We start from the raw sequence: 17,945 nt of genomic DNA on the forward strand, positions 1-17,945 counted from the left end.
CAGTTTCAAGAAGTGATCTCCAACAATCTTAGTTAATAAAATACTTTAATATCCAAGATACCTTACTGATAGTATGTGTGACAATAATGCAAAACTATATGGAGAACTCACGGGCTCAGACACATTAAGAATTGGGGGAGAGCCTGGATATCACCTTTGTTTCCCTGAAGAGCTGTGCAGTAATGCAAAGTTATGCCAGAAATGGCTTTGGGCCTCAAAAAATGAGAATTGTCACTTCTTAGACTCTCCATTTTTTGTAGACATTGATAGGACATTTATAAATAATACCCTCAATCAGAAGTAGATGAATTACCATATTGAGAGAATGCTGTATTATAGTACATGTCTGAGTGTTACCTGTAGAAATGAAAATATTATAGTCATCTCTCAGTATCAGAGGGGGATTGATTCCAGGATCCCCACAGATACCAAAATCTGTGTACGCTAAAGTCCCTTACATATAACGGCACAGTGCTTGCATATGACGTACGCATATCCTCCCATATACTTCAGATCATCTCTGGATTACTTATAATACCTAATACAATGTAAATGCCATATAAATAGTTGACAGTATGTGGCAAATTCAAGTTTTGCTTTTTGGAACATTCTGGAATTTTTTCCCAAATATTTTTTATCCACAGTTGATTGAATCTGCAGGTGCAGAACCCGTGGATACAGGAGGCCAACTATATTAGGAAACTCTTGTTTTGGATTTCTTCTTTTATGTATTCTCTGTTTGCATTATTTCTTCTTTGGTATGTCTTTCTGGGACCTCAAGCCCGTTCTCTTATTACTCCCAGTTCACCCACAAATTGCTGCTTCTGTGTTTCTTCTTAGTTCACAGAATGGCTAACCACCCAGTCATGCAAAGTAGACCTCATCATCATTCCCTTTTTCCTCTCTACCACCACCCTCACCAATATGGTGAACATTTACTATGTGTTCTATGTTGAGGACTCCATGTGAGTTATCTTAATTTTCTGTTATAGATGTATTAAACAAATACAAAACAGTGTTTTAAGATGCAGACTTGTATTACATAAACAAGACCTAGAATATCTGTTTCAGTCTGATATATTTGGACTGTATCCTCTTCCAGTGTTTCTGCTACAAGTCAGTAGCACAGGATAAGCAGTGGGGTTGAGGAAAGAGAAAAAAAATTTTTATCATAGTTCAAAGAAAGGCCTCATATAATCCTTACTAAGGAAAGAATTTGTCTGATTTTCTACTTCTTCTTTTACCTAAGAGACATTGTTGATCTCTCTGTAAGAGGGTCCTTCATAACTGAAGTTTGTCAAAACTTGTTCATCATCAAACTGACAGGTACTTCTTTCACTAGGACTACTGGATGCAAGATTCTTCCTAACTATAGACTTCAGGAAACTTCTAGGAGGAACACATCTTCATTTGACATGCCAGCAAAGATTCTTTAAACATCAGAGGTTTTCTTACAGGCAAAAGCCTATCAGAATGAAGTGAGTGGCCATTATTAAGGCCAATGCCCCATTATATATAGCTTTATCTTTCCTGAAAATTTAAACTACCAGCCCCGCCCCCACCATATTTATTTGGACTCCATTACTCTGATTGATGTGAGGGAAGAATAGAATTATAGTACAGAATTATCTCCAGCTCCTAAACCATTATTATCCTCCCATTTATAAGAACTTGAATAATTCATGGGCGCATTCACTTGACTATTTCCTTGATGATCCAGTAGTTTGGCATTTGGTGTCCTTATGAAGACTGCCCTGGATGAAGATACCTTTGAGTGTTTGTATTCATGTTTCTGTTTTGTTCTTTATTCTCCTCTTCTCTATATGCAGACATAGTCTCAGGCTTACTGTCAGATTCACCAGCATGTTTTTTTACATTTCCAACTCTACCAGTGGAGCCCATCAACAAGAAATATGCCCTCGCATTTTTCTTTTTAACATTTGCTAAGTTGGTGTCAGATAATCTGAATTTTTGTGTCTTTGAATGAAATTTTTAAGAAATTCCATGTTTTTCTTTTAAATTCAGTGCTTTGAATGTGTTCTCTGATTTCATCTGTAGTTCTTTCTGCAAATCCTCTGTAAATTGAAATCAAGACTCAGATTTCTCATTGCCTTTTCCAAGTCATCCAGAGCTGCTTTTCTGGATACTACTAAACCAACAGTAAAAACAGTTATACCCTATTAGAACAGTGATTTCATTTATTCACTCAAATATTGTGTGCCTGGCTCAAACTAATCTTCTATGATGAACACAAAAATCCCAAATGGTACCATTACCATAACAGACGATTGAACAAGTTTTGCAGTCTGACTTGGAGGCCTCATAATAATTTTCTGACCCCTGTTTGTAGGCTCTTTTTCCTACCTGTTAGAGAAAATTTATTCTGCTGCTTCTAGAGCTACCTCAGTTTCGGGGAATGTACTTGCTGGAAGAAGACAGCAGAGGCTTTGGTGTTGGGGATAGTTGGGCCAAGCAGCTCCTGCACTAGCCACTGTGGGCGGCACTGCTGTGGCCCAGGCTGCTCCGTCGGGCCACACTTAACTCTGCCAGAGACCCAGACAAGGGGATAAGCAAGGCCCGGGGATCGAGAATCAGGCTTTCCTCAGGGAGCAACCTTTTCAGCCCTTTATTCTCACTTTTCCACCCATTACTTCAGGAGGATATTATTCTGAGCCTTTAGGTCCACATGACTCATTTTGAGTATGAGCTCTGAGGTAAAGAGGGCAGAGTAAGAGGTCCATTCACATCTTCACAGTGTAGCCACATAGATCCTTTACTTAGCAATTTCCAGGAATTGATCTTCAACTTTAAGTATTGGAAACTGAGTTTTTCAGAATATCTTAACATCTGTAAGATGTATTGCATCCAGGCCAGATCAAGCCTGGTACAAGACCAGGCCCTCAAATGAAAGCTCTTCTCTTGTGATGGGCTACTTCTGCTTTCCAGTTTCAGTCCATATTATCTTATTTAATTCTTAAAACAACCTTGTGCAGTAGGTTATATTATCCTCATTTTAAAGATTAAAAAAAAGGCCAGGTCCTATTAACACTTTCCTGACTGGAACAGGTTTCCTCTAATAAGTTTTCCTGCATCAAGTGTCCTCTGCCTTCAGGTCATCTAGTAATCTTCTAAAGCACAAATATAATGGTACTTCTCTCCTGCTATTCTATGCTTTCCTCCAGTAGTCCCCCCACTGTGTTCTGAATAAAGGGCCACACCTTAGTATGGGATTTGAGGCTTTTTGATCCAACTGCTACTCATATACTCAAACATATGTACTCCCTAGGCCTTAGACACATTATTTACCAATATTCATGATAATAGCTAACATTTGTTGGCTCAAATAATGTGTGTTTACTTTGTGTTCTGTGGTGGATGGTAAGGATTCTAATTAAATAAGCTGAAGACCTACCCTGAGAAACTTATAATTTAGTGGAAATGTAATTATGCTGCAGTATTAGTAGATAATAGAGGATTAGGATAATAAGAACTGGGAGTGGGACACTGGGATGAGAGGTGTTACTGCTTATTCATCTGGTTCTTCTACCTTGAATGACCTTTCCTTTTTTACTTAATGCATTTTTATTAAGTCCTGAAGATCTGGCTCTAAACTGAGAAGCCAGAACAATAGTCTTTTTAATTTCGTAAGAAGTCATACTCAGAATGCAATCCACTGCTGTATTCCTAGGCCTATGAAAGTACCTAGCACATGGCAGGTGCTCATAATTGGATGGATGGATGATGGATGGTTGGATGATCAGGCTTAAAAAATGTTCCTCATCTTACCATCAAGGAACGTGTAGTCTAGCTGTAAATATCCAGAAAGGCACTTTGGCTTTGATTTCATAAGCTATCCTTTCAGTTAAGTCATTTCTTGCTTTATATGAGAGATCCTTTTAAGTGCCAAAAGTAACACTGCCAGGTGTGTACTCACTTCCCATTTCTGGAATGGAACTATATTTGTCTGCTCTGGAAATTTTCCTTCAAACATTTAGGAGAAAAAAAAATGAAAGATAGCATTGTTCATGGATACATAAGAGCCTGAATGCCAAGCCTGATTCTGCAATTTTTCAGCTCTGTGACTTTGGGTAAGTAACCAAGCCTTCCATACCTGCTTTACCTAATCTCCCAAGTCTCTCTTTGTGTAAAGTGGGGATAATAACAGGCTGGCACCTCATATTATTGAGAATATTAAAGGAGTTAATTCATTTAAACTGCTCAGTACTCAGTAACTGGTGGGTGTTATAATAATTAATAAGTCACAATTTACATGTATCTCTTCAGATTTTTATTTCTATAAGAAGCTAATAGGGAGAGGGTATAGCTCTCTGTTGGTAAACTGTATGCTTAGCGTGTATGAAGTCCTGGGTTCAATCCCCAGTACCTCCACTAAAAATAAATAAATAAACCTAATTACTTCCCCCCCCAATAAATAAATAAATCACAAATAAAAAATAAATTGAAAAGAAGCTAATAGCAAACATTTAAATTCTAGTTATACACGTCAAATTTAAGCATTTAATATAAACCAAAATGAATGGTAATTCTGGAATCTAGGTGGGTGATGGAGGCTTGGGGGCTCATATACTATTCCCTTATGTATAGTTTTGAAATTTTTCATGATACAATTTAAAATCAGAAATATGTAAATATGAAAAAGCAAGTAACATTTTTTTCTAGACATAAAGATTAAAATGCACTACATTATTTCTGGCAAATGTTATGATTTTATAAAATACTGTTTATTTCATTTGATGTTGAAGTATTTTTATATATATTTTATTAATGGTTGATAAAATGAAACATTTCTGAAGTGGAAGGATTTTGCCTGTTTGAATTTTTTTCGGATGAGCTCTGTGATGCTTGAAGATAAATGTAGTAATAATAAATCTACTTTACTTTACCTGGAAGAGGTTTCCTTAGGTGAATTTTTAATCTTAGCCAACAGCTTCACAACTGTTTTTTGGATGAGAAGTTTTTTGATGGCAATGTTTATGATCTTTTTTCAAACTTTTAAAAGTTGTGGTAAAACACACATAACGCAGAATATACCATCTTAACAATTTTTAAGTGTACAGTTCAATAGTATATTTATACTGTTGTGTATCTGTTGCTACTATTCATCTCCAGAACTCTTTATCTTTCAAAACTGAAACCCTCTACTCATTAAACACTAACTCCCCACTCCCTCCATCCCCGCAGTCCCTGGAAACCACCATTCTACTTTCTGTCTCTATGATTTTTATTACTCTAAGTGTCTCATATAAGGGAAATCATACACTATATGTCTTTTTTTGTGATTGGCTTATTTCACTTAGCATAATGTCTTCAAAGTTCGTCCATGTTGTAGCATGTATCAGAATTTCCTTCCTTTTTAAGGCTTAATAATATTCCATTGTTTTGCTTATTCATCAGTTGATGGACACTTGGGTTGCTTCCATGTTTTAGCTACTGTGAATAATGCTGCTGTGAACATGGGTGTACAAATATGTCTTTGATATCCTGCTTTCAACTCTTTTAGGTGTATAGCCATAAGTGAAACTGCTGGATCATATGGTAAATCCATTTTTAATATTTTGAGGAACTGCTATGCTGTTTTCCACAGTAGCTATTTCCACAATATATTATTTTATGTTCCCACCAACAGTACACAAAGTTTCCAGTTTCTCTACATCCTTGCCTAATACTTGTTATTTTCTATTTCATTGATAATAGCCATCCAAAGAGTTTTCAGGGGGTATCTCATTGTGGTTTTGATTTGTATTTCCCAAATGATGCGTGATGTTGTCTTTTCATGTGCTTATTTGGACAGTCATGTATCGTCTTTGGAGAAATGTCTATTTAAATTCTTTTCCCATTTTTGAAGGTTGTTTTATGTTGTTGTTGAGTTGTAGGAAGTCTATATATCCTGAATGTTAATCCCTTGTCAGATATATGATTTGCAAATATTTTCTCTCATTCTATGGGGTTATAGTTCACTTTCAAAAATAAGGTTGACCAAAATAAAATTGAAGTCCCTTTCAGCTCCATGAATCTGACTTCTCTGACTTAATAAATATGTTTAGTGGAACCTAATTTTGCCTTTCCTTAATTGAGTTGCTGCTATCATAAACATTGTTGTTCTGTGTCACTGGAATGATAAGGGTTTGTGGTGCTGGGTGGAGTTCATCTACCTCTATATTGTTGGCCCCAGAGAGATGTATGAGCCTAGTTAGTAGTTTTCTAAACTCGATCTGAAATCTGACTTCAAAAATCTCATCTATTTGAATATGCCTTCAGAAGGGAAAGGTCTCTTGCTGGTTGCTTCTGACTTGCTGTCCAGTTTCTTTTTGTTTTGTTCTTCTTATAATGTATCCAAGGATAGAACTACAGGGTACAGCAATACCTGTGACCTTAGACAAGTTACTAACCTCTCAGACTCATCAGTTATAAAAATATATAGAGAGAGATAATTAAATGGGTTTAATACATATAAAGGCTCTAAGAACAGAGTCTGGCATATAGTAACCCTCAGTAAGTGTTAGTTATTAGGTAAAAACATGGTTGGAAATGAGTATGGGCATAGGAAATCATATTCTTCTAACTTGATTTTTTTTCTTTTTAAACTTTATTTCTAGCTGCTCTGGAAATTTGAGATTTGGCTATAGAGGTAACCATCCATTCATCCTACTTTGTCGCATTAGGCCTGGGCTGTACACGTTTTTACATCCCATCTGGTTTGTACCCTTTTTCACTCAAGCATCCCTATTTGAATGATACGATTTGAATGATGTGGTCATCTAAGATTTGACAGGCGTGAAGTATTACTGTAGTTTTACATTTCTTTTTCATTATGAATTGTTTTTAATAGTCACATGTGCCCCACATTCTTGTCTTTTTATAATTATCCCTAATAATCAGACTAAGTGGAAAACATGCTTGAAATCCGAAGTCCAATTGCTTTGTTTTCCTCCGTACACTAACATTTAATATAGAAATAACTTCCTTCTCCATTCTCATTTTCCAAATCAGTAAGTCTTACAATGAATTTTAGGAACTCTATTTTGACTTATTTTATAGATGTTGCAAACCATACATCTCAGTTTCAATTTATAAAAACTGAGACTCATAGAAGTTAAATGTAACTTATCCCACTTAAGTGGTAGATTAGTAACAAGAGAGAGAACTCTATCCCAGATACCTGACACTCATTGTTCTCTCTGCTGCCTAAAGCAGAAAAAAGTGTTTTTATGGCAAAGGTTGGGGTTTTCCAAAGTGTGTTATGTAAGTCCATTTCTTTAATGCTTTGTGGGGCAAAGGAGCTCCTTTAGATTATGCTGGCTACTTCCTCTTGAAGGTTCATAATGCACCTTAGTACTTTAAAGATGCTAAAAAGTTCTGAGGTGAAGAAACCTGTCTGGCTTTGATAAATTCTGGATTTTCCAAATATTGGGAAAACTCTTTGGAAGTGCTAGCCTAGGGATTTTTGGGGAGAGAGAGGTTGATTTTTGTTTTTAAAATCTTTATTTATGGAGTTGGTAATTCTCTCTGTTGCATTCAGCATGATTTTTTCCCCTTCAATTGGCTCTGCTACAATCACTGCATCTTTTTTAAAGCCAGTTAAATCATCTGATTGAGATTGGTCATGTCAACTGTTAACAGAAGGAGCTCCCTCAGAAAGATGATTCTAGAAAAAGGATTTATCAGCTTTTTAGGGCCATTTGCATCCTGTGGGCCTCTCCTAGTCCCATAGGCCCTCTCTTTTTCCCTTTCCTTTCTGTCATATCATCCAAAGATTAGAGTTTATCCTGTTTTATATAGGAGACAAAGCTTGCCTGGAATGAAAACATCCCTGGAGAGATAAGACTGTGACTAAGTCTCACTCCAGCTTCTAAAGACAGAGGATTAGATTAAGAAGTAAATAGCATAATACTGGCATAGGGTTTTGGTTTCCTAAGAAATAAATTAAGTTGTTCCTTGAGAATTTTGAGAAATACGGCTTTGGCACTAGAGCTGCTTAGTCAGGGTTACCCCTAGGATTTGGAATTGAGAACACAGGGTGGACTTAAAGGGTTATGTCTGATCCAGAAAAAAATCTCTCCCACCTGGTCTTTCCAAGGCCTATGTTTATTTTAGTATCAGAGTTCTAGTAGGAGATGTGAATGTCACCCAAATCAGTTCATCTTGAAGGAGATTCCCACTGACTAGGAGCTTCTAGGAAGAGACTCTGTCCCTAAGTCCCAAAGACATTTTTATTTCAAGCCACCTCACCAGGGTAAGACCCCAGCTGTCCCTTTGGTGCTAATTATAGTGGCAAATAGCCAAGCATCTGTATCTCAGCGGTGACTTCTCCAGTGCTTGCTGTGTGTTCTTGTGTCTTCAGTGGGGTTGGTGATACCTTGTAACCCTTCTGTGGTTGCTTTAGAATATCTAATTAAGTTCATCGTAAAATAAAACTTTTTCATTTTTTAAGGCATTTTGGCATGGTTTAAATCTCAAGCAAACCAATGTAATAATGTTTTGTGTCCCTGCAAACCTTGCAAAATTCTCAGATGAAGATAATTCTTGTGTGTGCGTGTGCATATATGTGATGAAGTGAGAATAGTTAACTCTGTCCACTTCTGTGGATACTGTGACCTTTATTCATCTGGAAGCAAAGCTCAATTTTTCCTTGGTTTGTTTCAACAATGTATTTTGTGCTATGTTAGTGAGTTTACTCTGTAATCATTAGAAATCAAAAAACAAAACAAAACAATCCAAAATAAAATGAAGCAATATGGAACTTTAGGAATGAGTAAAGAAGGAAGTGGGACGAGGACTACCATAGGTGACACTTTAGAAACACTTTGTTAGCTCTTTCTACCATCCACCATTACTTCTAGACTCAAAGCTCATCTTTTTAATCTTTTTTTTTGTTCTCATGTTGGCTTATTTTGCATGTTTTTATTCTGTATTTTTCTTAATATATTCAGATTTTTTGAGAGAGGACTGTCTGTGTTGTTTTTATGTCTTAAATACAAATCTTTAGTAAATGAGACTAGAATTTGACTTAAATGAGGCCACAAACTTGGCTTCCAGGACCCTAATTTCTTTTAATTTTTAATACTTAACTATAGTTGATTAACAATATTGTGTTAATTTCTGATGTACAGGTATATTGTGTAAGTTTCAGATTCTTTTCCATTATCAGTTATCACAAGATACTTAATATAGTTCCCTGTGCTATACAATAAATCCTTGGTGTTTTTCTATTTTATATATAGTGGTGTGTATCTGTTCATCTCATACTCCTAATTCTTCCCCCTCCCTTTTTCCCCTTTGGTAACCATAAATTTGCTTTCTGTATCTGTGAGTCTGTTTCTGTTTATTTACAAAAATTGATTTGTATTATTTTGTTAGTGATCCTGTTTTCTTTTAAAGAACCACTAAAAATGTGTGATAAAACCTTGACGCTTTTAAGGAGCTCAGTTTGGAAACTAAGATTTATTAAACGTACTGTTTTTTAAGTTTGAACTGAAATTAACACAGGAGGATTTAGTTTCTATTTGATAAAAATTGACAACATTCAATATGAATTACAAAGAAATAGAAAACTGAATCTACTTACACTAAGCATCAAACTTTAAGAAGACTGACTTTTCTGGAAGTAGTAATTTTCTTGACCATTTAACACTCACAAAACAGTATATTAAACTAGTATATTAAACTCTTTGGGTTCCTTGCTGGGTGGTTCTTAACAGAACGTACTGTCACATCTCTGGCTGCCATTCATCAGTAGTGTGCACTGAGGTAAAAAGTCTATTGTGCTGTGTTCTCTTAGGATAGGTAGGTAAATTTCAAATAGCAAATTTAATTTGCTCTCTTGAGTATATGATTTGATTGGAGTTACCGCTACTTTGCGTAATATTTAATTAGTAGAAGGTTTCCCAGTCTTCTCTTGAACACTGTAGGTAGATAATTCTATGCTTAGATAAACAAATTTCTGTATACTTATAGGGGAAAGATTGAAGGAAACCACAAACTTTGAGTGATTTTTCTTAAACTTGAATTCCTAAGGTTACACTGTGTAACAGAAATGAAAATAATTTCCAAGAATCTTGACATAGTTCTGTTTTCCAGCATGTTTTTTGTGATGTATGTGTGTGTATTTAACTCTTATTTGTTAAAACATTTCATCCTTCATTATGAGGCTAGATTAAACTGCCTACTGGTTGGTTCCAGTAATAGATTGTAAATTATGTTTTCTCTTGAACCATTATCCCTTTTAGTCAAATAAATTTTATATGTCCAGATGATATAAGGATTTAGAAGTACTCCTATTAACACTCTTCTCTTATAGAGTTTCTTCTGTTTGTGTTTATGTCTCCTGCTGGTAGCTCTTAGAGTTAAGGTTCCATGATGTGGAATTTACTCAATAATTGTTAAAATTAACTCTTACTGGTACTGCCCTGTCCATGTTAAGTCATAATATGAGGTAAAAGAAAGTAGTGTTTTTATTTCAGGGCTTTATAGGGAAGATAGATAAAAGTTTTGGGGTTTTTTTATGTCTCCCCACTGTATTTATTATAACTTCTCTCAAAATTACTATAGAACAAGTAGCCTAAAGATAATTTAGCTTTTTTTGTTTGTTTTTATTGAAGTATGGTTGATTTACAATGTGTTAGTTTCTGGTGTCCAGCATAGTGATTCAGTCATATGTGTATATGTATGCATAATCTTTTTTATGTTCTTTTTCATTATAGGTTATTACAAGATATTGAATATAGTTCCCTGTGCTGTGCTATACAGTAGGACCTTATTGTTTATCTGTTTTACGTATAGTAGTTTGTATCTGCTAATCCTAATCTCCTAATTTATCCCTCTCCCAGCCCAGTAATTTAGTTTTAACTGTCCACCTTTCCTTTCCCCCACTTTCAGTAAAATGCCCAATTACACAGGTTAAGGATCAATTTAAACAATTTTATATAAAGTAGAAAAACAGCAGACCACTCAATTATCTGCATTTTGTATGTCTGCATCAACATACATGTATTTGTAGTACTGGTATCAACCTCTTAAGTGTTTGTAAATTTCTGAGAATATTAGATTATAACGATTGGTGGTTGCCTCTAAGGATTATAATTTTTTTAAATTTCTTTTTAGTCTAAATACTTTTCTCTGTGATTTGAAATACTCTTTCTGTAACTATATTTAAATAAGTCTGATATACCACTTTTTACTTTCTTAGAAAATATATAATTGGTACATTTTATGGCTCAAAATTGCAACTAGCACTGATTCATAATTCAAGTTTAACTATTTACATTTTCTGGAATTTTTACATGTGAATTTGACAGCATATCATTATTTGCAAACAAAAGCAGTTTTCGGTTGTTTGCTTTTTTTAACTGTGCAATTTGAGATACATTTGAAAAAAATGAATAAAATTATTTTTGTTTTATATCAAGAAATGGATGAAAAGAGGCTACTGGATCCAGGGTTGAAAGTTCATAAAGGCCTCTGGGATTACACTCTGAAGAACCAGCAGATGGAATGCCTGAGTGACTGAAGAAAATGGGTGCTAATGCATCTAACTATCCTCATTCATGTTCCCCGAGGGTAGGGGGAAATTCTCAAGCCCAACAGACTTTTATAGGTAACTGTTTCAGTTTTCTTTTGTGAATGTAAATAGAATTGTATTTTCAGTGGTCTTTTTAGATAAAAGAGGATTGAGCTATGGTAAAAGTTATGTATAATAATTCTGTAGCATCCAGCTATTTTCCCAGAAAATGTAAATCTGATTTATATGATTTTTATCCTAACCACTCTGCCATAGCACAATTGATTTTTTTTCTTTGGTTGTCTTAACAATAATTGCCAGTTACCCTAGGAAAACTAGCAATCTCTGTTGGTGTGAAAAATAGCAAAATATATATTTCTTGTGTCTTGGTCCATTTATTTTGCCCATACAAATGCAGCCTTGGTGTAGTTAAGAAGGAAAAAAAAGAAATATTTCACAATTATATATAAGTAATATTCTTAATTTACAAATCTGCCTCTTACTTCCCAAAAATCCATGATGAAGATCTGTGATACCCTTGATAGCCAAAGAATCAACAATGTTTTTTACAGTTAATAATGTACTTTGTTTGTCCCTGTTCCTTATTTAATATAAAAATGAATTCTTTGAACTTTTTATCTTCCTTTGTTAAAAAAAAAAGTCAATTTTATTTATTTGAATGGTTCATGAATGTCTGTCTGTAAGAAATTTTTACCACAAAATACGTGTTAAGTTGAATGTTGAAAACTACTGCTAAGAAAAAAGAAACAAATTTTCATTTGTTTAATTTCCTTCTTAGGAACATCATCCTATTCTCAGCAAGGCTATGGTTGTGAATCAAAATTATATAGCCTTGACCATGGCCATGAGAAACCACAAGACAAAAAAAAGAGAACCTCTGGCCTTGCCACCCTCAAAAAGAAGTTTATCAAGCGTCGGAAATCTAATAGGTCTGCTGATCACGCCAAGCAGATGCGAGAACTCCTCTCTGGGTGGGATGTTAGAGATGTCAATGCATTAGTGGAGGAATATGAGGGAACTTCAGCCTTAAAGGAACTTTCTCTACAAGCCAGTTTGGCTAGACCAGAAGCCCGGACATTGCAGAAAGATATGGCCGACCTTTATGAGTACAAGTATTGTACTGATGTAGACTTAATATTTCAAGAAACTTGTTTTCCTGTTCATCGTGCCATTTTGGCGGCAAGATGTCCATTTTTTAAAACACTACTTTCTTCCTCACCCGAGTATGGGGCAGAGATCATAATGGACATCAATACAGCTGGTATAGATATGCCCATGTTTTCTGCGTTGTTACACTACCTTTATACGGGAGAGTTTGGAATGGAGGACTCAAGGTTTCAGAATGTTGATATCCTCGTTCAGCTTAGTGAAGAATTTGGAACACCAAATTCCCTTGATGTAGATATGCGTGGACTCTTTGATTACATGTGTTATTATGATGTTGTCCTTAGTTTTTCTTCAGACTCTGAACTGGTTGAAGCTTTTGGTGGAAATCAGAACTGTTTAGATGAAGAGCTCAAAGCTCACAAGGCTATTATTTCAGCACGGTCCCCATTTTTTCGAAATTTATTGCAAAGGAGGATACGGACTGGTGAAGAAATCACAGACCGAACTTTGAGGACTCCCACAAGAATTATATTAGATGAGTCCATTATACCAAAAAAATATGCGAAAGTTATATTACACTGTATGTATACCGACATGGTGGACCTCTCCGTTTTGCACTGTAGCCCCTCTGTGGGGAGTCTCAGTGAAGTTCAGGCTCTCGTCGCAGGGAAGCCAAACATGACTAGGGCAGAAGAAGCCATGGAACTTTACCACATAGCATTGTTCTTGGAATTTAACATGCTTGCACAAGGTATGAAATTCTGATTTTTAATCTTGATTTCTAGAATTACATATTTGTCTTCCAAATTAAAAACACAACCAATACATTGCATGATTTCAGTGTTTGGCATACGACAGGGGCAGTTTTTTCAAATCTGTAGTTACGACATCTGAGACAGAATTGAGGGTTAGTATTAATGTGGCTCTTCATTTGGTATTAAAACCAAGCGTTCAAAACTAGTGACTAAGCAACAGATGAGATTGCAGGCTCTTTCTTCCCTAATGTTAGATGATCGGTGTGGGAATATGTAATTACTCAGCTACCACCCACCTGCACCCTGTGTGCCCTAGAGGTTTGAGCTAGCCTTGTTTCCCAGATTTCAAGGTTATTCTTGATCGAAGACTCCTTGGGTAACGGATTCTCATATTTATAGTCAGTGCCTTAATGATGATTAAATGTTTAGAATAAGAATGAAAGTTCATCACAAAAATGAAGATAATCCCATTTGGATACAAATTTATTTGAATCAAACAATTGGGCAAGGTTTCTGATATAAATTTTAAAATATTCTGTATCTTCTTTTCAAGTTCAGCTTGTACATCAAGCAGCAGCCTATAAGGTATGAGGCATACTTAGTGCTTAGACTCACATGCCTTCTTCATTTAATTTAAACTAAAATTTTTAAGTTAGAATGGCACACTTTTTGTGTTATAGGCAAATAAATACATGAAAGTTGCATTAAAAGAATTGTGTATCTGTTGGTAAATATTAGAATCTTAACGTTTCAGAGCTGGAAAGAGACCCTCCCTGTGAGAGCAAAGGGAATTTGCAGACTTGACAGAATGCACTCTTAGCTTTCTGTAGCCGTATATTAAAAGAAAACAAGCTGTATGACATGAAATTACTTGAGAAATTTAGCTAATGAGTATTTGCTAAAAGAACATTATAAGTTGCCAATTAGAAAAGAATGTTTATGGTTTGGGTAAAAGACATTAATTTAGGTAATGAAATCTAAGCACATTTTTCTGACTTGAAAATAATGTGTATTATGTGGCTAAATCAACAAAGTAATAGGACTTTGAGAAATAAAAATAAAAGCCCCAGTTAAGTAACAGTGTCAGTAATAAAATGGGAGAAATTATAAGAAGACATTGATAAGCGTGAATGGGAAAAGTTGAGATTTCTATTACATAAAGAATTTTTAAATCTTATTTTACCATTACCTGTGTAGTAATAGTACTAATTTTGTTTTATTATAATCAAAATGTCATTAAAATATTTTCTTATTTAAAACAAACATTGTTAGTAATAGTAGACTATTTAGATGTCAGACTATAGGAAAATGTTATCAGAAATAACCTAGCATCTTGATCTACCATTCTTTTATTCTGTAAAACCAAATTTGTCAGAAAATGCCTCTACAGAAAAATTTAAAGGTTGCAACATTACCGATAAGATACGATAATCTCTATTTTTCTCAAATTGGTTTTATTTTTTTACAAGTTTAAATAATGAGAAACCAAAGTATATTGTATATACTTTACTGTTTTTAAAAATAGGAGAACATCCCTTAAATATTTTTTTTGTTTTGTTGTTGTTAAGTTCTTAATGAAAAGTAAAATGGTGAGCCAGTTCTTGGATTTTGGATAATACTTGGTTCTTTCATATTAAGTGAGTTAAAATTTTTATATATGTAATTTGGCTAGAAATTGTATTTTTTGGAGCACATTTAATATAAAACAACACTCCTTGCAGTACCTTAATCTTAGTTACTTAAAACAAGCAAACAAATATTCCCTTAAATGTAGCTGTGCATGGCTCTCTGTTTTCTTTCATTATTCAAAATTACGGAGTTTGGGTTATTTGGTATTTTGTTTTTTGCACACCATGTAGGTCTTATCTTTCTCCCACACCCATTATGGATTTAGGGTTTATAATAGACCATAACTTCAATATAATTTTTACCTCATTTCCATGGGAAGGAGAATATTGAGTCACTTGGAGAGGGATTTTATACCATAAAGCATAAGAGCTCAGGCTCTAGAACCAGACAAACTGGATTTGAATCCTTCACTACCATGTTTTAACTTGTTTGACCTTAAAGTAAGTCACCTCTCTAAGCCCCCGTTTTCTCATTTGTAAAATATGAATAGTAACCGTGTAAGGTAGGATTATGAAGATTAAAGAAAATAATATAGTTAAGTGATCTGAGTAGTGCCCAGTACATAGTAAGCATTCTTACTGTCGCATGTTAGCTGCTGAATGATAATCATCACAACATGTAGTACTCACTACCACAGTCTTTTCTGAAACTAATTTTTTAAGTTTTAAAAAATAATTTTATGATTATATTGACTAAACCCCATATCAAGAATATTTTACAGATTTTTTTCTAAGTAATCACTGTTTTTAAGATTTTCTTATAATTTTATCACTAGTGAGTTGGTGTATGCCACTTAGCAAACTATTGTATCTGGCTGTTTGTCACTCAACAGTTATTTTTTCTCTATTAGAGTTCTGCAAGCAGATTAATCTTACAGTAAATACTCTGAGGTATCTATTACCTGTAATGAATTAGCATGTCTCCTATGCATCCAGCATGGTACTAGTTATGTGCCATTTTGGAGACAATTAAGAAAATAGTCACTGAAATAATTTTCTGTGTTCTATGAGTGAGATGAGGACTCCCAGTTAAGAAAGGCTGTGAGACTAACTGTTGGGTAACTTGAGGGTAGGACCAGGCCATATTATTCTCATCTTTGTGTCCCCAGTGCCTGGGGCATAGTAAGTTACTCAGCAAATGTTTATGAATTAACTACTGTTACCTTTTATTCCAGATTAAATTTAACTTTAAAGTTAAAACCCAGTTTTAAAAGGAGACAAATTTTAGCAAGGGAGGCTAGGACCTTGACACTACATATGCCTTTTAAGATACAGAGGTGATACAATAGCTTTAAGAACACCATAAAAAGGGACAGTATAGGCAAATAGCAAGAGTGGTTTGGCAAGTGGATAAAAGGGAGGATTCCTGGCCCACAATGAGAATGTATTTTATTCAGACAAGTAGGCAGTCACTATTAGGAAGGTGAATTAACAGGTAATGGGGGTGTCAACTTACTGGCCTGGCATTTTAGGACTAGATTTAACTTCACTTGGTTTCCTACATTGCAGGTTGAATACACATTTATTTTTATTTCCTCCAAAGCACTAATATTATAGTAAAGGAATAAAATAAGTAAACCCTCAAGGACAAAGATATTTGGGGAGAAAACAACAGTAGAAGAGAGGATATTGAAATATTTGGAAGCTTGAAAGCAGATAAAGAACTGATTACTGGCTTACCAGAGAGGAGAGGTCTGTAGACTTCTAGAGCTTGGAAGGGGCTCCTGAGGAGAAGGGAGGCAGCCCACTTACCAGAACTGTGGAATGGCTCAGGCTGGGAAGTACTCAGGTGCTAAGTACTCTGGAAAGAAGGGATACGCACAGTATACAACTAAAAAGAGATTAGATTTTGAGTCTAAATACCAAGTGGTTGTACCATTTCCCCCATTCTGGAATGCATCTTGATATATGGTGTTGGAAAACGATATGGTTCTGTTTTATTCCACATAGTAAGCTGGTTTTCTGAGCACCTTCTATTAAACAATGCATTTCCCTCCCTGATGTGTGCCACCCTTTATTAAGCTCCCTTGTATATATACATGGGTCAGTACTTTTTCATTTTGTTTCACTGGTCCATTTATCTAGTCTTACAATACTATCACTTGCAGCCAGGTGGAAAATCCTGACCTGCCCCCTCAATTCCCTTCTGAACACAAGAGATATGAGGCTTATTTTCAGAGAAAGTGAACTAGACAGATTCCAAATCTGGAAATAGCTATAAAGAAGGGTGGAGATAAGGCACACGTTTGAAATCTGGAATTATGTGAAAGCCTACAGACTAAGTGATGAAGTCATTCCCTGACCTTCTCCTGCTCTGGTCCAAACCTTCAGATACAAGACAGTAAACGGGGCTCCAGAAATGGTGAATGGTAAACAGCCCAAGAGCATATAGACCTGTTTTGGGGCTTCATGATGAAATTATGCTCAGGAGTTACACAATCAAATAGCTGATTTGCCTTCCAGTTGTTCTGCAGAGAGGGTTACAGGCAGCAAACCTGCTTGTGCAAAACAGCATCCAAATAGCTATTTACTACCTCGGTCTTAAGTATAAAAAGCCATCCAGAGCTCACTGGACATTTGAGGAAAACTTCCAAATAGAGACAGAGATAAGGACAAAATGCTAGAAGAAACAGACAATGAAGGGAGCAGAAGAAAACTTCAATAGAATCAAAATATCTGTATATGACAGAATATTTTATTGAACAATGAGACATAGGATGCTATAAAAGTAAAAACAAACTTTGGAAATGAAAATTATAATAGAAGAATTGAAAGGTAAAGTTGAAGAAATCCAGAAAGTAAAGTAAGTAACAAAGAGATGGACAACAGTGGAGACAAATAAGAAAACTAAAGTATTCATCCAGAAGGTGTAACATGTTAAATAATGGTTTTAGAAATATATACTAGAGAAATTGG

At 35.1% G+C, this 17,945-nt stretch overlaps 1 protein-coding gene across 3 annotated transcripts in view; it reads left to right on the plus strand.

Moving 5' to 3' along the window:
* Positions 1 to 17,945, plus strand: part of BTBD7 (BTB domain containing 7) — an 83,702-nt gene that overhangs the window by 22,105 nt on the left and 43,652 nt on the right. For 2 of the 3 annotated variants that reach the window (XM_074365101.1, XM_010968718.3), the window contains exons 2-3: positions 11,427 to 11,614; positions 12,318 to 13,397. In XM_074365101.1, the coding sequence (XP_074221202.1) occupies positions 11,533 to 11,614; positions 12,318 to 13,397 (1,162 nt within the window). In that variant the 5' untranslated portion in view covers positions 11,427 to 11,532. Of the gene's footprint in view, positions 1 to 10,721; positions 10,767 to 11,426; positions 11,615 to 12,317; positions 13,398 to 17,945 lie in introns of all 3 variants that reach the window. The other variant, XM_074365102.1, reaches the window with a different exon arrangement.

The sequence above is a fragment of the Camelus bactrianus genome, chromosome 6 (assembly GCF_048773025.1).
Source record: "Camelus bactrianus isolate YW-2024 breed Bactrian camel chromosome 6, ASM4877302v1, whole genome shotgun sequence".
Taxonomy (NCBI): Eukaryota; Metazoa; Chordata; class Mammalia; order Artiodactyla; family Camelidae; genus Camelus; species Camelus bactrianus.